At 35.1% G+C, this 25,781-nt stretch overlaps 1 protein-coding gene across 1 annotated transcript in view; it reads right to left on the bottom strand.

Annotated features, from left to right (window-relative positions):
• UNC13C (unc-13 homolog C) overlaps positions 1–25,781 on the bottom strand; it is a 617,099-nt gene that overhangs the window by 351,221 nt on the left and 240,097 nt on the right. Inside the window, exons 8-9 of the mRNA XM_012469803.3 lie at positions 24,601–24,828; positions 23,012–23,153 (exon numbers count right to left, since the gene is read on the bottom strand). Coding sequence (XP_012325226.2) covers positions 23,012–23,153; positions 24,601–24,828 — 370 coding nt within the window. The remainder of the gene's footprint in view (positions 1–23,011; positions 23,154–24,600; positions 24,829–25,781) is intronic.

The raw sequence follows: 25,781 nt of genomic DNA, 5'->3' as shown, positions 1-25,781 counted from the left end.
CTGAAGGGCGAAAGTATTGATGGGTATTTTCCCTTAAGAACTTTACCACATAATTTGACACAGTTCCATGTAGCAGCTTTAGAAGCTGGTACTTTAACCTCTATAATGATTCTTGAGTGACCTAGCAGTCTATAAATAATTCTTTCTTGGCCCAAACTAACCAAAGTGGACTGTGTTGTCTGCAACTAAGAATATTCACTAACATAATTTTTAAAACATGAAGAGAGTGGCAAGTAACAGAGTCTAAAAATGTAGAACTGACTCTGTGGAGGAGATGCCGGCATAGACATTGAAGATTTAATCACCCGAGGTTAGAAAGCCAATACACTTTGATATGCAATTGCAAAACAGCTGGTCAAACCTTGTTTGCAATACTTATAAAATTTGACCACATGCCAGCTGAGGCTTTTTTATTAGTGGGAATGGTAGGAAATAAAATTCAGAATGTTGGCAAGTGCTTAATAAATGTTTCCCCCTTTCAAAAATATACTATCATACATAGAGATATGTTCAAACTGAATCTAGGTAGTTTACAGGTAGAGACGCAAAGGAGAGCAGCCATGTACAAAAGAAGTTCACCTGCTAGTGCCCTGAAATGCAAATTGACTGAGAATACCGTAACTTGGAACTCTGCAGGGTTGAGAAAAGCCAGCTGATTCTGTATACAAAAATATACCTGTACAAGCAGAGGCTTCTAAGTGCAACTTCAGAAAGAGATAAAATTGTTGCCTGAGGGCTTTACCAGCACCATTCTTTAAGAGATCTTTGAGCGAAAATGAACGGTAGCTTAGCGGCAAAAACCAAATTAAATGTGTTACATTCTCACCCTGGCATATTATTTTTCAGGAACTGAGGCTGCAATGATTAGGTTAAGGGAGATGAATTGTCCAGGCTTATGTGGTTACTTGCTCATAAAATTGTCTTAAAGTCCATCTCCTGGAAGCCTGGTAAATTTTCCAGGAAAGAGTATTGCCCACTGTGCCTCACGTTTGGCTGGCTACAGCTGTACTTAAAGTAATTCCTGGGTCCCTGCACTCACAACAGTAAACAAAACAAAACAAAACAAAACAAAACAAAACAAAAGACTCCAAGTAGAGCATATCCCCAGCTAGAAAGGCCACATGCCTGGACTTCCTGGGATGGTTCCCATTTATGGATATTGTAGATAATGGAATGACTTTTAATTATTTTAGAGCCCATTTTAATTTACTTTCACTTTTCATAGTACTTACCCTTGAGTACAGGCACTGACAAAATAAGCAGAGTTTTACACCTAATGTAGGCTCAAAGTAGTAGAGGGAAATTGATGACCAAATTAATCCAAAAAGTAGCAGGGCATACAAGACCAGCTAACCCAGAAACTACTTCTGCTGCTAGGATCAGGAAGTCCAGAATATACCTGTCCAGTAGGACTCTACAGCTGTTACATACAAAGACTATGTATTTTCCATTTTCTCTCTTACTAAATGAGAGATGTTTAAATTGCTGTTATCCTATCTTCTTTTCTCGCCACAACGATACATTGGGAGTGTTAAACGAAGATGGATTGTGCTTAATTTGTGTCCCAGGACCTACAAAGCACCAAACCTGAAGCTTGTGAAGAGACTACTGAAAGATCCTAGACTTCAAGCTAAATGCAGTAACAGAATATAATTTTTACATTACCTACATTGAAAGGGAAAGAATGAATTCATTTTATTTAAAGTAAACATAGGGGTAGAAAAGTCATATGTACATGCTGGGTGTTGGTGGCAGCTGCTATAAGTACATTCATACATCAGCCTTTCAAATCACTCCTCTCCTTCCCTTTCTCAGTTTTATGCAGTGTCCCAACCTCCTCTGCAACATTAGAAATGGACATTAGACAAAGTTCTTCCAATGAGATATATAAGCAATAGTCTTCTAACGCTGTCTCTTCCTTTTTCTCCTTTACTACTCTGGAACATGGATGTAGAACAGCCTTCACTAAAAATGTTAAAATAGGAAGATAAAATAAGCTTTGTTCTTTGAAGGAATGATTGAGTTACCATACTAACTCCCAAATACCTATATCTAAACTTCTTGCTGAATGAAATAAATGAATCTATTCTTTGCTAATGCTGTGGCTTAATGTGAAACTGAATACATTAGTTTTTATACTTGCTGTGTTCTATGCCATTCCTTAACTGTTTAAAATGTGTTTTACAAACCTTGACTCATGAAAATATACAGGTTTGCATTTTAGCTGGGAAATGACAGGCTCTTGTAGCGAACAATTTGACAGCAAGAAAAATATCCTTATATACAAGAGGAAAAAATAATCTACCATGTGTAATGAAAGAAGAATGCATAGTCTCACTAAATCTTACTCTACTAAACCATTTCTGAACTAAATAATTTGTTAACCAAGGCTCCTGGTTTAGAGTTTACCACTTTGTGAATTTGGCTTTTTTTTTTTTTATCAACAGAAATTAAGAATTTTTACTGCAACAACTTGATAAATAAAGTACTGCTAGAGCCAGGTTATTTGTTTTGCAGTTTTCCTTTAATTAAAAATAGTTCTCTTCTTAAAGAGTGATTCATATTTCTAATTTTAAATGTTTTCATTGTTAAAGAGTGAGCTGGTTTTGTTTCTATGGGAATAAGGTATTTTATTCCATCCCAAATTAAACAAATACATATTCCTTTTCTGGACTCAGAATTATTGTATGTGTGTCTGTGCTTTGTTTTGATTTTTCATTTTAATTTACAGGTGCTGTATCTCTGTAGAGCCAATCACTTATTTAGTCAATTTTCTTTTGGCAGCCATCAAAATGACTAATTTCTTTATAATTACTTATTCCAATTTGGCAAATATTTTTAGATTAGTCTTCTAGATATGGTCCAAATACATATTTCCTATCATTAAAGCAAAGAAATATTTTTTTGCCCAAGTTATCAGAGTTTAACACATTATGAGATGTTTCACTCTACCTAGAGAAATGCTCATGGCTTTCATAAAATCAATAAAGCCTAATTGTGTGACTTCAATGGAAGAAAAACAAGTTCCTGTCCAAGTAACCATCTCCGAATATAACATCACTGCTGAAGTATTTTAATTGGAAAAGATCCTGTAATATTTAAAATAGCATTGTACCAGCTTTTATTAAAAGATATATTGATAAAATAAATAACGGGCCAGGCATAGTGGTTCATGCCTGTAATCCTAGCACTTTGGGAGGCTGAAGCGGGCGGTTCACTTGAGGTCAGGATTTTGAGACTAGCCTGGCGAACATGGTGAAACCCCATTTCTACTGAAAATACAAAACAAATTAGCCCTGTGTGGTGGCGGACACCTGTAACCCCAGCCACTTGGGAGGCAGAGGCAGGAGAATCACTTGAACTGGGGAGGTGGAGGGTGCATGGAACCAAGATGGCACCACTGCACTCCCAGCCTGGGTGACAGAGCAAAAGTCTGTCTTCAAAAATAAATAAAATAAATAACTACTGAACATACATGATTAATAAACACATACATATATAAAAATGTATATTCATTAAAATAAGCTATGAATGTATATATCAAAATATCAGAGAGAATTTGTGAAAATATTATTTTATTAATATTTTTTCTGTTGCAATAAAAAATGTGCTTTCAAATATGTTCTAGTAATTGTGAATGATCTCATTCCAACTCGGCCTAGAAGGCAGGGCATCAATTGAGAAAATCCTCAGCCAGAAACCTCCTGCCAGAGCCATCCTGAGGCAGAGCAGCAGCAGCAGCCTTTCAAACAGTAATTAAATTCTCTAGTTACAGCTTAATTCCTTAAACTCTGACCCAGCAAATGGAAATACTATAAGACACTCAACTTTCACATTTCCTCTTAGTGATTTATCATGAATTATGTAATCCACTTCTATTGCAATATCGGCGTCTCACTTCTTATTGAATGAAGATCCCTAATGCTATTATCTTCAAATTCTGTTACAGTAGATGGACAAACTCTAAGTTCAAAACCCAGTGATGATGCAGAGAATCTTTTCCCACTTGCATTTAACAGGAGCAATTTAATTACTGAAGTTTAAAAAAAAAAAAACAAAACAAGAATCCCCAACACTTTAAGTTCTTTCAAAGCTTTTCTTTGTATTTTTAAGGCACTGTAAATCCATTTTAGAAGTCAGTAACATAGCAGAGATAAAAATGAGAACAAGAAAGGAATTCTATTATTAGCATGACTTTTGGAAAAGGAGAAGAGGAGTTCACATACTGGCTTTTAAGGGTTGACTGAAGAAAGCACTTACATTTTAACAGATCATAGAACCAAAGGGCAAAATATAACCTCATAAGCTACATTAATCTCCCTGAACCACCATCTAGAACCCAAAATTAGATTATAAATATTTCAAAGCTTCGTGTTGTATGTTTATATCTAGTAATTTCTCCACAGATGTTGCAGAATGAACTTGTTTTAACAGCTGTTTGATAATTATTAAATAACATTAAAACAGTTAAATAACAGTAAGTGAATATTAAGCTATTAAAATACTATTAAAATTATAATGTAAATATAATTATTAATATTAAAATAATAAATGTTAAAACTTTTAAAGGAAATAACCCCATGTTCATTTTGCTACGAAAAGACCACTTAAGAAGAGAGAGATAAGAGAACAGGCAGATCAAACTGTTCCCTCAAGAAATTAGAAATGTGTGTGTGTGTGTGTATGTGTGTGTGTGCGAGTGTGTGTGCACATGGGTGCTCATGTGCTTGTCATGATTCCTATTCACCATTTCTTTTGTTCACCTTGTGTTTCCTTAGCTCAAACCCTGTATTCATGGTTTTCCTAGTTAGGATGCGTTTCCCTACTCCTCTGGTGAACACTTACCTGTCTTTCAAAACCCACATGAAGAGTCATCCCTGTATAAAAGTTTCCTGGGAGCTTTTTGTTTGTTCTAAGCTCTAGTACCTGCAGAAAGTAGGTATTCTAAATTGTTTGCATAATAAATGAGAGAAACATCACAGGTAGGAGTAATCATATTCTTCCTTTTATTTACTAATTAGATACTAAAAATAAACTTGTTCCAATTAGTGTCTTAATTACTGTAGCTGAAATTAAACTATTTGTTTGAAGAAACAAGGTCCACTTTGGATGTATGTTTAATATTTATTTGATATTTTAATACAGATATTGTGTTCTCAAATCTGATTTTCATTTAAGTGGTGATATGTGTTCTTTTTAAAAATTTACCTGTCCATAGAACAAAGACCTATACATAATAATCTCTAAAGTCTTTGGTTGTAATGAGGAACAAAAGATCATATAACTGTAAAGGGAATGGAACAGTGTCTGTTGCTGTTGTTTTTGTGGTTTTCCTATTCTAGGTATAATATTCCAAGATCTGTGATTCAGTTACACAGTTTTTGTAATTCACTTTCAAGGTCGATATGTATTAGACATGATAGAATAATCGTACTACCTTAGAAAAAAACCTGTCTAGTTCAAATACTTTGTATAAGTATATGGCTAATTTAAAGACTTTAAAAAATATTGAATGTTGGTTGGGCATGGTAGCTCATTCCTGTAATCCCAGCACTTTGGAAGGCCAAGGCAGGTGGATCATTTGAGGTCAGGAAATTGTGACCAGCCTGGCCAACACGGCAAATCCTTGTCTCTACTAAACATACAAAAATTACCCAGGTGTCATGGCACATGCCTGTAATCTCAGCTGCTCAGGAGGCTGAGGCAGGAAAACTGGTTGAACCCAGGAGGCAGATGTTGCTGTGAGCTGAGATTGCACCACTGCTCTCCAGCCTGGGCAACAGAATGAGACTCTGTCTCAATTAAAAAAAAAGTACACACACACACACACACACACACACACAAATAAACGTGGAGAGAGTGTGTGTGTTTTTTGGAAAGATGGAATTCTCCTCTATCAATTTCCATCTGCAGTGAGCACAGTTCTTATTGTGAAAGCTGTATCTAGTTCATTACTTGACTCATGGAATGTTATTGTCAATATTTTAATGGAAAGTTATTATTTTATATTAGTATTTGCCTTTAAAAAGTTTGATACATTGTTATCAATGTAGATACATGTGTCTACTTTAAATTGTGACAAATAAGGGATTTTATTGTACATATAATTTAGCCATATCTTGACATATAATTCTTTTTAATCATTATATTGTATTTCATTACATTACTGTGTCCTAATTTATTTAATGCACCCCCTATGTACAGGAGATGGGCATTTAGGTAGTTTCCATTTGTTTACTGTTACAAAAATACTACACAGAACCACAGAACCCCTTAGATGTGTATATTTATGAACTTGTGAAAATATTTTAGTCAAATTATTAAGAGTGGCTTTGCTAGGTTTAAAGGTATGCATATTTCATGCACATATGTATACACATACATTACTAAAATATCATTTAGAAACATGTATGTGCTTATCCTTCGATCTGCTGCTCTGCACTCTCATTAACACTAAGAATTCTTACTTTTTAATATTTGCTGATGAGATGATTGAAAACCTCTCTTTTTATATTATATTGATTTTTAGGGAGCACATCCATCTTACTGTGAACAAAATACATACACACATATTCATGCAATACTTTTCTTTTTTCCTTACCAGTCTATCTGAACAGAAAAAAAATCTAATAATCTAATGAAAAGCTTCACATTCTCACATCTAAAAGACCTCTAAAGAGCTTATAAATATTTCTTGCCAGAGAAAAAGAGTTAAACAAAATAAATAGCCAGAGTTTATCTGTGGCGAGAAAACAGGATCAGTCTGCATTCATTTCTGTAGACACCTGGTGTCCTTTCTCTTTGCTATTTCCACACTTTCCTTTCTAGAAGAGAAGAGCTGCCATTCTTTCAAGAAACTTTGAGGCAATGATGGAAATGGCAGTAACAAGTTGTGGTTCCATCAGTTTCCCAACCAGACTTTATCCGAACACCAAACTTGAATCAGAAGAGGCCATTACAAAGGTAAACACTGTCAACTAACATCCCTCTCATCCCAAATATCAGCAATATAACAGCACAGTACAGGCTTATAAAAAAAGATTGTTCTAATCACCGAGTAACTGCAGGAGAAATGTTAGGAAATCTCACATTCCAATTAACTTTTCCATTTAAGTCTAAGCTTCAACCAATTATCTCGAACGGAGCAAATGTTCTTAAGAATTCACAAATAGTAATGTTGGTTATACTTCAGTCCTCTCTTGGCTCTTTTGCTAGAAGTGAAAAATGCAAAGAGATAGAATTTTTGAAAATGCCAAGTCACTGCACAAATACTATAAAACACTTGGCAACACCTGTGATATTTTGGCACTGGCACCCATCTGTCTGCAGTATTACCCTTTATCATTAAATTGCAAACTTAAGCACCATAAGAACTAAAGTTGAATAAATATTTTTATGAACAGCTCAATAAAAATTTACCAGACACCTGTTTGAATGTATTTAAAATTTCCAAAAGTTTGTGAAATAAAACATAAAACAACCCAGTTTGGTCAAATATAAGCACAGCTTATGTTTTAAAAAGTATAACAAATACTTTATCATCTTTGCTCTAGATGATAAAAAGGTAAGACTGATGATTCAGACAGAAATCATTCTAATGAAAGCTGTTACTTTAGGTTGAACTATATAATAGGTCTATTTTTGTAGGTCAAAAGGGTCAAATATCAAAGACGTCATGTGGCTTGATCTTGTAATGAACAGTTCTGTATGACAAAGTCTTGACTGTGTCCTAATTGACAATCCATTTTGTACTTTACAAGTATAAGAAAGTCTATTATATTAAAAAAAAAACTAGTGCATTCACAAAACCTAGTCTAGTTATTAATCAAGATACTGAAGAGATCACTGTGGGGGAGATGGAGAGAAATAAAGAACAGTATTGTATAGCTTAAAACAAAGTTGAGGAATCCCTGGAGATTATCAAGATATACTAAATTTGATTCATTTGAGAACAGCATTGATCCTAGAGAGGATCATTTAGACATTAGTGAATACTTTTCTAAAAATTCAGCCACTCCTCGGGGAACTTCCCAGTTCCTCTCTCACCAGATAGGGATTAATTCTGTCTACTCAAAGAGATCTAAAGCTTTCAAGCTCACAAGAGAATATTATCCTGACACACGACTCTAAAGTAGGAGGCAGTAAAGAAACTTATGGCTGTTCAGAATTTTCTTGGAGTTCTAAAACTGCAAGATCCACACTCATAAGGAGTAGTTGATAAAGAAAAAAGATTTCTAAAAAGTGAAAAGAGAGTTGGGCACCAATATTTAAAAAGGCACAACAAAAGCTAGGCAAAACAGTCGGTCTCAGGTCAGGATGGAGCAGTCAAAGACAGTAACGAAAGTTAGTGAGGGCAGTAGAGGACATTAACGTAAGAGTTATTTTTGAGTTGCATGCCACACTGATCCCTTTTCCATAAACAGAAAGTCATCCAAGGGGATTGTTTTTCTCTAATTGTGCACTGGTTACTACCTGTACTTAAAGGACTCCAACTGTAGAGTAGCCTCCAAAATCCAAGATCGTCTAGAGCGCCAGTTCATAAATACGTCGACTGCCTAATTTTTCCCAAATGTATCATTTTTTTTTCCTACAACAAAACTCTCATATTTCAAAATAGATTGGGTTCAAATCATTTAGTTTCATCTCAGTCCTTGGGAATGAATATGCAATTGAAAATTAAAATTGAATTATTTGTTTTAATTCCACCTTGGAACAAAGCGAGGAACAAATAATTGCTTAAAACTAAACATTTATTAAAGAATGTCTTAAACCATTTTAAATATGGCCCTTGTACCAGAAATATTAAAAAGATAAAGTTAAGTCTTTAATTCTATCTGGAGTTAATTTTAGTGTAAGGTGTCAGGAAGGGGTCCAGTTTCTGCTTTCTGCATATGGCTAGCCAGTTTTCCCAACACCACTTATTAAACAGGGAATCCTTCCCCTATTGCTTATTTTTATCAGGTTTGTCAAAGATTGGATGGTTGCAGATATGTTGTGTTGCCTCCGAGGCCTCTGTTCTGTTCTATTAGTCTATATCTCTGTTTCGGTACCAGTACCATGCTGTTTTGATTACTGTAGCCTTAGAGTATAGTTAGAAGTCCAGTAGTGTGATGCCTCCCACTTTGTTCTTTTTGCTTAGAATTGGCTTGGCTATGCGGGCCCTCTTTTGGTTCCATATGAAATTTAAGGTGGTTTTTTCCAGTTCTGTAAAGAAGGTCATTGGTAGCTTGATGGGGATAGCATTGAATCTGTAAATTACTTTGGGCAGTATGGCCATTTTCACGATATTGATTCTTCCTAACCATGAACATGGAATGTTTCTCCATCTGTTTGTGTCCTCTCTTATTTCGTTGGGCAGTGGTTTGTAGTTCTCCTTGAAGAGGTCCTTTACGTTCCTTGTTAGTTGTATTCCTAGGTATTTTATTCTCTTTGTAGCAATTGTGAATGGCAGTTCGTTCTTGATTTGACTCTCTTTAAGTCTGTTATTGGTGTATAGGAATGCTTGTGATTTTTGTACATTGATTTTGTATCCTGAGACTTTGCTGAAGTTGCTTATTAGTTTCAGGAGATTTTGGGCTGAGATGATGGGGTCTTCTAGATATACAATCATGTCATCTGCAAATAGAGACAATTTGACTTCCTCCTTTCCTAATTGAATACCCTTTATTTCTTTTTCTTGCCTGATTGCTCTGGTTAAAACTTCCAGTACTATATTGAATAGGAGTGGTGAGAGAGGGCATCCTTGTCTAGTGCCGGATTTCAAAGGGAATGCTTCCAGTTTTTGCCCATTCAGTATGATATTGGCTGTTGGGTTGTCGTAAATAGTTTTTATTATTTTGAGATATGTTCTGTCGATACCTAGTTTATTGAGGGTTTTTAGCATAAAGGGCTGTTGAAATTTGTCGAAGGCCTTCTCTGCATCAATTCAGATAATCATGTGGTTTTTGTCTTTGGTTCTGTTTATGTGGTGAATTACATTTATAGACTTGCGTATATTGAACCAGGCTTGCATCCCTGGGATGAATCCTACTTGATCATGGTGGATAAGCTTTTTGATGTGCTGTTGTAATCGGCTTGCCAGTATTTTATTGAAGATTTTTGCATCTCAGGACATAGACGTAGGCAAGGACTTCATGACCAAAACACTAAAAGTATTGGCAACAAAAGCCAAAATAGACAAATGGGACCTAATCAAACTTCACAGCTTCTGCATGGCAAAAGAAACAGTCAATAGAGTGAATCGGCAACCAACAGAATCGGAAAAAATTTTTGCAGCCTACCAATCTGACAAAGGGCTGATATCCAGAATTTACAATGAACTAAAGCAGATTTACAAGAAAAAAACAAACAAGCACATTCAAAAATGGGTGAAGGATATGAACAGATACTTTACAAAAGAAGACATACATGAGGCCAACAAGCATATGAAAAAATGCTCATCATCACTGGTCATTAGAGAAATGCAAATCAAAACTACATTGAGATTCCATCTCACGCCAGTTAGAACGGCAATCATTAAAAAATCTGGAGACAACAGATGCTGGAGAGGATGTGGAGAAATAGGAACACTTTTACACTGTTGGTGGGAGTGTAAATTACTCCAACCATTGTGGAAGACAGTGTGGCGATTCCTCAAGGACCCAGAAATAGAAATTCCATTTGACCCAGCAATCCCATTACTGGGTATATATCCAAAGGATTATAAATCATTCTACTATAAGGACACATGCACACGAATGTTCATTGCAGCACAGTTTACAATAGCAAAGACCTGGAACCAACCCAAGTGCCCACCGATGATAGACTGGACAGGGAAAATGTGGCACATATACACCATGGAATATTATGCAGCCATCAAAAACGATGAGTTTGCGTCCTTTGTAGGGACATGGATGAACCTGGAAACCATCATTCTCAGCAAACTGACACAAGAACAGAAAATCAAACATCGCATGTTCTCACTTATAGACCGGTGTTGAACAATGGGAACACACGAACACAGGGAGGGGAGCACTACACACTGGGGTCTGTTGCGGGGGAGTGGGGGAGGACAGCGGGGGGTGGGGAGTTGGGGAGAGATAGCATGGGGAGAAATGCCAGATATAGGTGAAGCGGAGGAAGGCACCAAATCACACTGCCACGTATGCACCTATGCAACAATCTTGCATGTTTTTCATATGCACCCCAAAACCTAAAATGCAATAAAAAAATAAAAAAATTAAAAAAAATAAAAAGATAAAGTTAGTGTTTCCTTTCTGATGAAAATTTTCCTGTGCATGTGTTTAATTATCTGCCAATAGTAGAGTTTTATAAAGTTATAAACCTATGATGTCAGAGGGTGTCTTAGACATCATCTCGCAATGTAAGTCACACCAAATGTTCCCCCAGAGTTAGTGGTAGGTTTCCATCCTGTGCTTTCTTAACCTTATATGTTGTTCTGTAAGGACAACAGAGTGAAAAAAGACGACAGGAATCTAATGCTAGTAAAAGCTCAAGAGGTTACTTCCTACTGCTTATTTTAGTGCTTTTACTAAGTCAAAGTAAGTGGTATCTCTTTTATTGTCCCTCCAAGTTCAATTCTAGCCAAAATCAGCTTCAAAATCATCTTTATTGGGTAGAGACATAACTGAAAGAAAATAACAAACATATCATGAAGAGTAAAGGCATTCTTAAAATTTCATCAGGCAGGAAAACATTCTGGAGATGCTAATAAAAATGTCAACATCTGAGTTCATCATCATAATATTCAGGTACCATGCACAGAATAGAAAGGGATGCTTTTGGAATTATTTGGAAGAAAATGCCATTAGAACAGAAAGGAGAAATAAGAATGAAACAGTAGTGCAAACATATTTCTTAAATTAACATTAAAAGTGTATAGAAGACGCTTCCATTGGTTAAAAAATCAATTTTAGAAATTATCATTTGAAAATAATTATTAAATAGATTTTTATGCTAACTTTATACTCAAAATTATTTTAGGAGGTCCCTATCCTTAAGTAGCTCAAAACTTAGGTGAAGAAAATTACACTAACATATATAAAATACATAAAAATTTTGAGGCACTATATCAAAAATGGTCTCAAATGTCACAAGACTAATGGGAAAAGATTAAATTCAAATAGATGTTCCTGAGATAGCACATTCTTTTAATTTTGAGTAATGACTTTTTATACAGAACTCAATGCGTAAGGTCTAAAAACTTCACAACAGTATTACATCCTACTTGGCGCATCAAGGAACTCGGGTTTCTGGCTAAGCTATCTATAATTTCAGAAAAGTTGGAGACATTTTTTCTCAGCCATAAATGTAAGAATCTAAATATGCATGATATGGTATTTCTTTTATACAAGATTTTATGGTTTACAGTTATTGAACACTGTAAACCATTAATGTCAGACCATAAAGGATGGTGGTGGTTGGGGACATTGATATTATTGTGTGTTCATCATGGTCATCGGCACAGTCATCATTATCATAGTAGAAACAGCAATTTCATATCATCTTGAATATGTGGGATGTGAATAATTGGTGGAATACGGATTCTGCTAACACAGTGAATGCATTTTTTGTCAGTTTTTAAAAACCATTTATTGTGGTATAATTGAAATACAATTAACTGCATGCACTTTAAATGTACAATTTTTTTAGGTCTTGGCATATGCATTCACCCATGGGACCATCACCATGATTAATATAATTAAAGTGATAGTTCAAAACTTTCTCCAAAAGTTTCTTTGAGTTTCTTTGTAATCATTTCCTCTCATCCTTTCCTTTGCTTACTTCCCAGGAAACCTCTGATCGGATTTCTTAGGAAATTAGTCTGAATTTCAATTTTCTGTACTTTTATGTAAATAAAATTACTCTGCAAGAACTCCTGTCTGAATTCTGTCACTCACCATAACTATTGAGACTTAGTCATGACACTGTGTATACCAATAACTCATTCCTTTTCACTATTAACAAGTATTTCAGTCTCTAGATAGACCACAACTTGTCTATCTATTCGCCTACTGATGAAGACTTGGGGTTGTTTTCAGTTTTTAGCTATTCCAAAAAAGCAGCTATGAATATCTGTATACAAGTCTTTGTATGGACACATGTTTTCTTTTCAATAAACTAATGAACTTTTTTCCCAAGTGCTTTACCATTTTATATTCCCACCAACAATAGAGTTCCAGTTCTATCACCGTCTCACCAACACTTAGTGACAACCAGGATAAAGGTGTAGAGGAGAAAACTAGAAGTGTATCATTATAACTATCTCATATTGTATGTGAAGTAGTATTAATATAATATTACTGGTATGCTGTTACAACTTAAAGATATATACATAATAAACTCTAAAGCAATCACTAAAATAACATATAATGAGATATATATAACCCAACAAACTATATCAAACACAATTATAAAAAATATTCAAGTGGTCTAAAAAAGGCAAAAAATAATAATAATAGGGGACAAAGAATATACTATTATACTAAGAATGAAGTGATTTTCATATAGTTTTAATTTGAATTTCCCTAATAATTAAAGAGACTGAACGTATTTTCACATGTTTGTTTTCAACACGTGTATTTCTTATAGGCAAGATATGGTTGCATGTTGTTTTTTATTCAATCTGACAATCTCTGCCTTTTATTCAGGGCATTTAGATTTTTTTTTTATTTAATGTGATCACCGACATATTTAGGTTTTAGCCTATCATCTTGCTATTTGCTTTCTGTTTTCCCCCATTTGTTTATTATTCCTTTATAGGATTTATCATTTTTGATATTAAAACTTGTCTACTTTATTGGCATTTTAGCCATAACATTTTTTTGTTTTCTCATTTTAGTGGTTGCTTTCAAGTTTATAGTACACCTCTTTAAGTGGATATTTATGTGATAATAGAATATATAGACATGAGTTGTGTTTTGTTCATTTTGCTTGTTGGGATAGATTATTTAGGAAAAATGTGTTGGCCTCCTGAAGCCCTGGCTCTCTCATATGTAAAATAATAAGAACAATCATAATGACAATGATTAGTTGTGAAGTTCTGTACATATGGTGGAATTTGAGATACAGTAAATGACTACACAAATATCCATGCCTAAAATTATGATTTTATTTGTAGTGATTTGGGTTTTGTTTTAGATATTTCTTCCTGGCCATTAATATTTCTTGAACACACTGCTTACCTATTTAGAACCTCCTTTTCCCAACCTTCAAATATTACCTTGCTTTAAACATCTTTTATTTGGAGTCAAATAACTATCCTATTGTCAAGTCAAGACAGCAGCACAAGGCAGAACCAGCCACTTCTACCCACCTCCCTGAGACTGCCTCCCCCTACTGAGGATGTCAGCCTCAGCATCATCTCCACTCCAATTGTACTGAAAGCTGTGAGGCAAAAAAAAAAAAAAAAAAAAAAAAATCATTTGTCTTTTATATTTACCTCAGTGTCTGTAACACTGCAAAGAGTACCTCACACTGACATAATGTTCAATGAATTATTTTTCTACAGAGTGTTGGGGTTGATACTAAAAAAAAGCAATTGCTCAGAAAGCTGAATTTTACACTTTACGGATCTAGATCAACAGGGACCTGCCCAGTGTGGCCAGGAACAGCACTAGCATGTTGATCTTCTTTTTCTTCTTTCAAAGTGGGTGGTCTATACAAGTGGTACATCCAAGAAGTGAGAGAACGAACCAAATAGAGATAGACTGGCATTTTAGTTTTGAGATCTTGAAAATACTGCTAAATCAGTTGTAGTGCAATACTAGGTGTATTACACTCAGTGGAAATTGCTTCAACACACATTGGAGTGACTAGCAAGCCATTAGGACTTCCCTCATCTCCCTTCCACACATAAAACATACAAGTGATAGTGTTAAGATATTCCAATCATTGATAGATCAATAACCCAGGAGTTATATGGTGCTTTTTTTTTTTTTTTTGAAAAAATGAATTGAGCTAATTAGTGAAAAATCCAAAGAGGTTTCCAGCATCAAACTGAGTGCTGGAGTTGGGAAACACATGGCCAAGGCTATTAGATACCACGGGGAAGCAAACAAACAAGAAAAATCTATTGAGTAGTGATCAAGAATCAGATCAGTCTGCAGAGAGGGAAGGGAAAGCGGGGAAGAAAGGGAGATAGGGGCACAGTGAAAGGAGAGAGTATGTGTATAAATAGAAAGATAAAAAACAAATTCGGGTCAATAAACTTTCAGAGAAAAAGAGAGGAATAAACAACCATAATCATTTCTGCCTCTGAGACATTTGTTTGGCTTCTACTGGATTCCTGCAAGGACTTTCTGTTCTCATATATTAAAATTTGTCCCCACCTAATCCCTTTCCATGTACTAGTTTAATTGCAGAGGGTTTTCTTTCCTGTGACTCAGACAGATATCCGCAGAACAGTCCCTATTACCCCAAAGATTGCTGTTTGTACTCCAATTGCTCCCTAAAGATTTGGAAGATTTTATGTAAATTCTGTTTGGTTCTCAATTTAAAACTAAGTAAAGTTCATAGCACCTTGCCTCTCTGTCTATGGAATATTGCAGTGATATCTGTAAAGAAGCATACTGACGTGATATTTTCTAGTTTACTGTGAATTAATTCTCTTTGGTGACCCTAAGTTCATATTTTGTGACATTCAATTCAGATCTCTCCAAAACTCTTTCTGCTATCTATTATAAGACCCTTAGATTTTAGTGGGAAGCAGTGATTATGTAAATTATGTTCTACTGGCTTTGCTGTGTGTGGATAGGTAATGGCTCAATCTCATGTAGTAAGCAAAGGGCAGAATTGGTTATTATATCTCCCTCCTGCTAGACATAATCACAATGTAGGCAATGATTAGTAAAAAATGTAAATAAATAAATAAATTCTAATCCCATAAAGTGTGACTGAACTCCTTGCTTTAGAAAACTGTAGAACTATCTTCAATGACAAATGACTTCCTGATATTGACACCATCACTGTAAAATGGCTCAGGCGACTGAGGAAATGCTTCTTCCCATATAGCCTAGGAAGAGACTGCTAGTAATCTAGGCAATAAATGATTCATGACGATGTTCAGGCTGTCATTTTAAAATATGAGTCTGCTGTGCTATCAAATATTTTTTAATGTGGTATTAAATAAACTATCTTGCATAGACCTTAGTTTATGCTTAATTCATACTCAGCCCCGGCTGAGCAGCACATGGCATGGTGGAGAGCCATAGGCCTGAGGCACTCTATGCACCACATCTGGGTAGCTAGGAATTGAATGTGGCTGCCATTATTGTTCAAAAAAATCCAAGACAATCATGCCTCTAAACAACAGCATTATGAGTTTAGTGTTACTGCCTGTCAAGATGGGGAGTAACTTTTAGCACATTTGCCATGGTGAAACTGAGATTCAAAGAGGTTAAGGGTTTTCCAGGAAGTCAAGAAACATGTTAGACCCAGAACCATTCTGGAACTCAGGTTTATAATTTTGTAGGCCAGATAGTTTTTGGTATAACATGGAATCACTCTTTAAGTCAATACCTTCCATGGTACTTAACTACAGTGCTTTACATATAAGCTTCACTCAGGAAATGTAGGTGGAATTAAACGGATACTCCCAGAAGCAAGTGGAGCTGATTGTCCAGTCAGTTACGTAAGTAGAATATTTAAATACCATTACCATGCCTATTCAATGCTACTATAAATGAGCACATGTTTGCGCTCTTACCAGAAGCATTTTGTTGACTAGACTTTCTCAACATAATTCTTTACTCCAATGGTTAACATCAATTAAAAGCAGATTAAGTAACACATATCTACTATCACCTTTATAACCTACCTCAACTCTTGCAGGGAGTCAGCATGATATTTGTTTTTATTTCAGAAGTTTGCAAAAAAGAGGCACCAAGGTCTCAACTATAGAGTCCGCAGAAAACAGCATCAACATATGCACAAAATGTCAGTCTCCTAACTCTCAAATTTCTTATTCAAACTGGCAGACCATACTGGCATTTGCTCTTTATAACTCACTGAGAAAGACTTACTTGTCTTCCTCCTGAGGGACTGGTTTATGATAAGCATAAAACATTTCATTAACAGTAGCAAAGGAAAGTGAAATTGAATGTCATCATTAATCATGAAATGATCAACTATAAACTTAGGATCAAAGAGCAAAGATACCCAGCACCTTAGATTTATATGATACTTTCTCATTTTCGCAGCATTTTCATATGTGTTATCTTAATTAATCTTTACATGATATTTTAGGAATTAGACATTTATTTACAACCCCTTGTAACTCAGATTTCTGCAAGGGCTTAATTGGTCATGCCTCTGTTCTCTGCAAATGCTGTTGAGTGCCCCATTCTGAAATCACACAGCATCCATAGTATTCTAAAGATTAAAAATTCAAACTCTTTGTTTTAACTTATAGTAAGAGAGATAAAATTAAAATTGAAATTATTTAGCATTAAAATCTCTGGAGGGCACTGAAGTGCCATTTATGGGGGGATAATTAAGACCAAATTCTAAAGTTGAAAAACTATTTCAACTACATTTTCATTTTACCAGTTTTACTGCTTGCCTTGATAAGGCCTGCAGCATTTTTTCAAGTGAAGAGTTTGGATGGAGAGGAAAAAAGTCACACTTCCTAATTTCCACTTATTTGTGGCTTCACAACAGGGGTCTACTTTGTAGTGTTGAATGTACTGCAACCCACTTGAGCTTTGATTTTCTCATCAGTGAAGTGAGGAAGCTGGACAAAACTATCTCTTAGATTTATTTCCCAGTCTCAGTTCTCTGACTCTTACTTTGGTAGAACTTTCTTTTTCTTTTATAGCAGCCTGTTCAGTGGTCCTCCCTTGGCCTCACTATTCAAGCTGGAACTTTTTGGCATGAGAATATTGCTGTCATATTTAGTGTAAAGACCTGAAGCTCAGTACAAAAGGTATAATCATCTTATTAATGCTAATAATAATATAGCTATCATTTTTAATACTTAATAAGTTCTATGAAATTTATGTATAATATCTATCTCAAAAAAACTAACAATTTGGTGAGATATGATTATCCCTATTTTTTATATTAGACAAGCTAAAGCTCAGAAGTGAAAGCCACACTATTAATAAAACATCCTATTTTCAGGACGTCAGTATACATTTTTCCACCCCAGTTCACAGGGCAGAACTGTCAGGGTAAGGGGAGGCATGGATGAGTTCATCTGTGATGTATATGCATTTTTCAAAGTCTCAGCATAAATTCACTGTGAACTCATTTCTTTCTGCAAAAGGGAACAATTTATATAAAGAAAAGGTAACTTTGCAGTTCTCATGCCATTTTTATGATAAATGAAAACAGGCACCGGTGGCTTCAAAATAGTATTTCTGGAGTCAGTGATATAGAGCCTCTGTAATAACAATAAAATCTCAGAGTTCAGGAAGCTGATAGAATTAATGTTAAAAACTGTTGGCATTTATTTTCAATATTCTAAAAGGGGACAAATAGAAAATAATTACAAGTGTAACTTCACTTAAAGTTGATATTTTATCAGTAAAGTGGAAAATATTGTAAAAAATTACATACTTTTATATAGTACACATAAAAATACATATAAAAAGTACACAGTACATATAGTACTTTTCATACATGGCCAGGTATAGCGTTAAATTTCTTCTTCGAAATGATGTTGTTTATATATATATATATAGTTATTGCCAGTAAAGATGGTGCCTCCTATCAAAAGGAAAACAGGCACGCGACATAGAAAATTTTATGAAAACTGCCAGTAATAATATAGATAATGCGCAGTTTAATGGTCCATTCCAGTGTACACTTCTGTGCACTTGCCCCATGAACCACGATGCTATTTAGCCAGTCTGGTGGGAACAAGCACTATTCCCGTTCTGGATGAACACTGCAAACTGTCTCATCTAGTGCTTGGGTGGCCCTAGATAGTATTCTCACATGCATCATTATTTAGCTGCACTTATCATTACTCAGCTGATTTCTCAAGGAGGACCCTTTGAAGGGTTAAAATAAATTTCTATTTTATTTTACTGATTACAACTGGATCAATATTTATAGACATTTTATTCTGTTTGACAAGCCCTATGTTGGCTCTCATACTGCTTTATTTTGTTTTTTGCTTATCAATCAAATTCAGATTTTCAGACTTTCTGTTCTAGTCAAGAGGGATTAACAGGGGCCAGAGATATCCTCTCACATAAAAAATCAAGCGGTGAATAAAATATATCAAACAATGATTTTCAATATAATGGAGATATGTCAATGATAAACAGTGATCCCTGAGAAAGAGAAAAACAAACAAAGAAAGTGAGCCCTATAATTACTTCAGCTTATTGCCTTGAGGGAGTTTTCTAATCATTGTGCAAGGAATAGAAACCAAAGTAGAATCCATTTGACTTTTCGAGTTGAAAGACAGAGTTGAAAGTTGGGGAAGACCAAAGCAGCTAGAGGTCACAGGGCATAATATCTAAAAAAGGAGAGCTGAACAGAAGGAAGACTTCCACAATCTGCACAGGGGTCTCCTTGAGAATTCAGTTGTGTAATGATAACTGCATGCATATAAAGAAACTGCCCAAGACCAGACTGAGATTTGAAAGTTTAGATGCAATAGTGTGCACCACATAGCCAGTTCCAGAAATCATACTAATTTCCACTGGGCAGATGAGAAAACCTCCTGATTCATGAGTTAGTAGGAGGAGTAAGATAAACAGTCTTGCCTTCATCATGGGGAATAAATAGCCTGAAAATGAGCACAATTTTATTCCCATTTAAAAAACTTGAAAAGCAAGTTCCAAAGGACAGAAATACTTCCATGTAACTTAACTATGTCCAGAACAAAGCTCAATAATACCTATAGGATGCTACAATATCCAGCAAGCAACAAAGTAACATTTGCAATGTCCAGAATTCAAGATAAATTACCAGGCAAACAAAGTAGCAGAAAAATATCATGCATAATGAGAAGAAAAATCCATCAATCGAAACTGACCAAGATTGGACACAGATGTTAGAATAGGTAGGCAAGGACATCAAAAAAGTTATTATAAGTGTTGCATGTTTTCAAAAATTTAAGCTGAGGCATGGAAGATTAAAAGACCCAGTTAGGATTTCCTAAGATGGAAAAGAAAATACCTAATATGAAAAAGACAGTGGCTTACATTTTAGCAGATTAGGCATTACACAAGCAAAGCTTAGTGAATTTAAACACACACAAGGGAAGTAATCCAAAGTGAAAGACAGAAAGAAAAAAGAAGAAAAAATAAATTAAGAAAAGTTGGGGGGTGGGGGGCAAGAGGAGGGAGAACATTAGGACAAATACCTAATGCATGCAGGGCTTAAAACCTAGATGATGGGTTGACAGGTACAGCCAACCATCATGGGACAAGTATACCTATGCAACAAACCTGCACAGTCTGCACATGTACCTGAGAACAGGAAAGGAAAGGGGAAAGGAAACGAAGAAAGAAAGAGAGAAAAAAAAGAGAAAAAAAGAGAAAAAGGAAAGGAAGGGAAGGGAAGGGAAAGGGAAGGGAAAAGGGAAAGGGAAGGCAAGGGAGGAGAGGGAAGGAAGGGGAGGGAGGGGAGGGGAGGGGAGGGAAGGGAAAGGGGAAGGGACACTTAACCAAAGCAGATACATAGCACATAAGCACATGATGACAGGCTCAAAATTGTTAGTCTTTAGGGAAATGCGAAACACAACCACTATAAGATAACACTACACATGGATCAGAATGTCCAAAATTTCAAAAACTGGCTTTACCATATACAGATACTCCTCAACTTATAATGGGGTTATATCATGAAAAACCCATCATAAGACAAAACTATCATAAGTTGAAAATGCACCAAACATGGGCAATATAGCAGATGGTCCCCAGCTAACATCTGGTTTGATTTAAGATTTATAAACTTTATGATGGTGCAAAAGTGACAGGCATTCAATAGAAACTGTAACCCAATTATAAGTCCTAAAAAACACCTCAGCTTACAATGGGATTACATCATGACAAATATATTTTAAAGTAAAAAATCATTGCGTCCAATCATCATAAGTCAGGGACCATTTGTGTTAGAAGAATGTGTTTGACCTAGAACTCTCAAACTCACTACATTTGTAGTGGAAGGGTAAAATGGTACAGTCATCTGGAAAAAATATCTCAAACATTGAACATATCCCTAATATGTGATCTAGCTATTTATTCCACTTCTAGGTATTCACTCATGATAAATAAAAACATTTGTCCACACAAATATTTATATCCAAATATCAGTTTTAATATGAGTCACTCATTTAACATATGGGTCATGTTGTTGTCATTAACCAAAAACTGGAAACAAATCAAATTTTCCATCAAGAGGTGAATGGTAAAATAAACTGTGATATATTAATAAAATGGAATGCTACCCAGCAATAAAAAGAAATAAACTATTGATATATCCTACAACTTGGATGGATCTCAAAATAATTACATTGAACGAATAGAACCACACAAAGGATTACATACCATATTGTTCTAGTTACAGGAAATCCTAGAAAATGCAAAATGAAAAGTATTCTGTAGCATCCGAAAGCAAACCAGTGACTGCCTTGGCACATGGGAAGTCAGAAGGAATGACTTTCCATGAGGCATAAAGAATCTTTCGGGGGACTGATGGATGCGTTCATTATATTGCCTGTAGTGATGATTTCTCAGGAGGTACACATATGTCAAAACTTAACAAACTGTATACTTTAAATGTGTAGATTTTAGGTTATGTCAATTATTCCTCAATGAAACTGTTTCTAAGTTTTCAAATATCCAGCTTCCTGAAAAACTGGAAGCTCCAGCTGCATCGTGTCTGCATGATCAAATGGCAATGGAAGCCATTTCTTTTGTGAGAATCACATGTTCTCTGGTTTTCCATAGTCTTCACTCCTCCCCTTTGTTGTTCCTTTCCTGCTTTATTCATTTACTTGACTCCAACAGGAATGTTAATTTGTACCTACCAATTATTTCTTGTCTTCTACTTTATCAAAGGGGTATTAGTCTCTCTCCTAAGTCTGAAGGAAGAAATCCTCCAAATCCCATAATTCATTCTACAGTACCCTCTGTTATTTGGTAATGAGATTCATGGGTAAAGCATTTGCAAAGAGAGAACTAAAGAAAAAAAGGCCATCTTTAACTCATGTAGGAATTTTTATTTCTACCAAATAATAACTGAAATTCTGTTTTTTCTTATCATGGTAATGAGATTCATGGTTAAAGCATTTGCAAAGAGAGAACTAAAGAAAAAAGACCATCTTTAACTCATGTAGGAATTTTTATTTCTACCAAATAATAACTGAAATTCTGTTATTTCTTATCATGGTAATGAGATTCATGGTTAAAACATTTGCAAGGAGAGAACTAAAGAAAAAAAGACCATCTTTAACTCATGCAGGAATTTTTATTTCTACCAAATAATAACTGAAATTCTGTTTTTTCTAAGAAGGAGAGGTAAAAAGAAAAGAACCTTTGAGAGAAAAATAAGTTCCTGCTGTTCAGTGAAAGACGTAAGAGGTTTAAAACTAAATGTCCTGATAGAAAATGCAAGGTTATAAAAGTTATCATCAGCCATCTCATTAGTATAAGCTAGTGTAGATGTGGCTCTACCCCAAGTGATGGGCTAGGTGATGCTCTAAGTCCATTGTCAAAGTACTGTTCAATCAAGATTACATTTCTGGTTATGTTGGGTCATCCCAAGCTATAGATCATGTTGTGTATCTTTTTTTTTTTAATCTCCTGTAAAGCCACCCCAGTCATGCCATCTTTTTGTCATTTGAAATATTCTTACTCACTTGCTTCCAAAGAGAAAGAATAAATAATAAATATTATGAGAGTTCTGAGGGAGTTTATAACATTACTTTTACTTTTTTATTACTTTTGGGTAACAGATTATTAAAATATAATTACTGCATACTTCACATGCCTGTCTTAAATTCATTCTTAAATATTTTAATATTTGTAAAAGTTTCACATTATATACTCACAAATAAAACTTCTCATCCCATACTGGATTCAAGTTTCCAAAAATGGTTTTTGTTCTTCTTTTGTTCTTTCCAACTTGAACTGTAACATATGGATCACTAGACCCTGTTTTATCTTTTGCCTGTAGACCCCGTGCAGAAACCACTGAAATAAACCAAAATAAACATTTTAGCAGAAAGACTCCTCAGAAACAAAAGATAATTATAACAAAGACAATTTTCATGTCATTTGGATCCTTGGGTTTACAGATGCAGCCCCATTGCTTTCATTCTCATGAACAACAGAACTTTAAAAAAAAAGTTTAATAAAAATAAATATACAACATTAAAATCTGTAATTTTTGCTTTTGTCTGCAACGAAGAGTAGCTATATATATATACATGCGTATGCGTATTAGCTATATACTCATACACATTACTGCATACATGTACAGAGAAATGAGGAAGACATATTTATACTTATATGAAAAATTATCCAACATAATTCAAAGGCCTGCAATCCAAACTCATTTATTTGTGAGTCTGTTGTCAATATTGATCAACTCTACACAGGTGAGAAAGCATCTTTATTTATCTTGTAAATACAAAATGAGTAAGTAAAGAGGCTTGGTAAATGTTAACAGGCTGCACAGTCACCTGCTGTTAACATTACAAGCAACTTCAGAAGTCCAATTTACTAGATATCACTAAATGCAAATTGCCCTGACTCCAAGACCAAATGGATGAGCGATACTGAGCCAGGAGTAAGTAAAATAACATCTATTTTCTCTTTTAAAAAATTAACTGAAGAGATTATTAGACACTGTTACAATTTATCACTGGTAGGCAGCAATGAAAGCTAATTTCTTGTAAACTGCAGGGTACTGGTGAATATATTAAAAAACAGAAACTTTCTCTTGTGAAAGAACTTTTGATTAGAACAAGACACAGACTAAAATTACTTCACTTATCTAGTATATATTTTCAAAATTCAAAGTACCAACTAGTCTCATTCATATTAACCTAATTCAAAAAAAAAAATCATTTATTTTACCTATAATTATTATTAGCAGTTATTTCTAGGACATATAAAAATCTCAATGTGCTGCACACATATGTTTATTGTGGCACTGTTTACAATAGCCAAGACTTGGATCCAACCCAAATGCCCATCAATGATAGACTGGATTTAAAAAATGTGGCAAATATACACCATAGAATACTATGCAACGATAAAAAAGGATGAGTTCATGTCCTTTTCAGGGACTTGGATTAAGCTAGTAAACATCATTCTTAGCAAACTAACACAAGAACAGAAAACTAAACACCGTGTGTTCTCACTCGTAAGTGGGAGTCGAACAATGAGAACACATGGACACAGGGAGGGGAGCATCACACACTGGCGCATGTCAGGGATTAGGGGGCTAGAGGAGGGTTAAGCATCAGGAAAAACAACCAATGCAGATGACGGGGTGATGGATGCAGCAAACCACTGTGGCACATGTATAACTATGTAACAAACCTGCACATTCTGTATATTACCCCAGATCCTGAAATATAATTAAAAAAAACCTGAATGTTCAATAAATTTTTTTAAAAAGACTTATTTTTACCTGTAATGGTTATTTTTGCAGACCACTTAGATGTCCCATCCAGTACACTCTGTTTGGCCGCCTTTGTATAGTGCACAAAATCTTCTTTAGAAATCTGAAACATTTCCTGGATTACTTCGAATACCTCTGGCCGGTTTTTCTCCCTGATCTTCATTCTTTCTTTCATTGCTGTAATAATGGTCTGAGTCTTGTCTTCGGCACCATGTTTAGAACTCTTTTCTGCTGCTCCTGTGATGGAAAAATCAATGTTGATGTGAATGTACATGCCGTTACTTCTTGATGGCCAAAGAGGGAGGAAAAGGAGGAGGAATGGGAGGATGAATGAGAGCTTTCATTCTATGGAGTCAGGTGGCTTTTTAGGAAAATATCAGGAGAACGAACTGCTATGCTGAGATTCAGAACAACTAGTACTCCTTTGTGTTACTGGCAAATAAATTGACCTCCTATGATTCCCAGGCCTTTCTCTTGTATTACTGAACTAAATTAGGTGTTGTGCAAAAATTTGGTTTGAAGTTTCAAAAAAGAATTCAAAAACAGCAAAAAGAATGGACACAATGAAGTGTGTTATATAGCACACATATTTCCTCACTGGGTATCCAAAACAAAATTGAGAAATAGATCAGATATAAGTGGCAAATGTCACTTAGAAATCAGTAATTCAAACACATCACTGCTATTTGCTGAATATTAAAACAGAATATAAGATTTCACTTGGAAAGAAACTGATTGAGCTGTTTAAAAAAGATTTGGACACCGCTAGGCTAAATGTTCTATGAAGTAACTGATAGAAGACAGACTTGAACTCTCTTTCTCTAATACATCCAGAGCTTTTAAATGACTGAATACTCATATTCCACTAAAAACTTTATTTCTGGGGCATTGTTTTTCATGACTGGTCTCAACTTTCTGGGCATTTTTGTTTGTAACACAAATCCTTCTGTCAGTGAAAGATTTCCAAAATTCCATTTCTGGATCCCTCACCTTAAGCTACTGGCTAGATGTTCTCATGGCTCTGTATGGCTTTCTGGGTTACCCAATATTACACAAGTTAATAACGGACCATGATTTCAATTTCCACAATTCCTTAGAGAGTTTAAAGTAAGAAAGCAAAAACTCATGTACCAGTGTCTACAGGAACTGCCACTGCTAAAATCAAACATTTTTGGTATAGAAGTAACAGA

The sequence above is a fragment of the Aotus nancymaae genome, unplaced genomic scaffold (assembly GCF_030222135.1).
Source record: "Aotus nancymaae isolate 86718 unplaced genomic scaffold, 86718_ANA_hifiasm-v0.15.2.pri h1tg000062l, whole genome shotgun sequence".
In the NCBI taxonomy this organism is placed as follows: domain Eukaryota; kingdom Metazoa; phylum Chordata; class Mammalia; order Primates; family Aotidae; genus Aotus; species Aotus nancymaae.
Note: the sequence above shows the minus strand (reverse complement) of the source record. Positions and strands in the feature narration are given on the sequence as shown.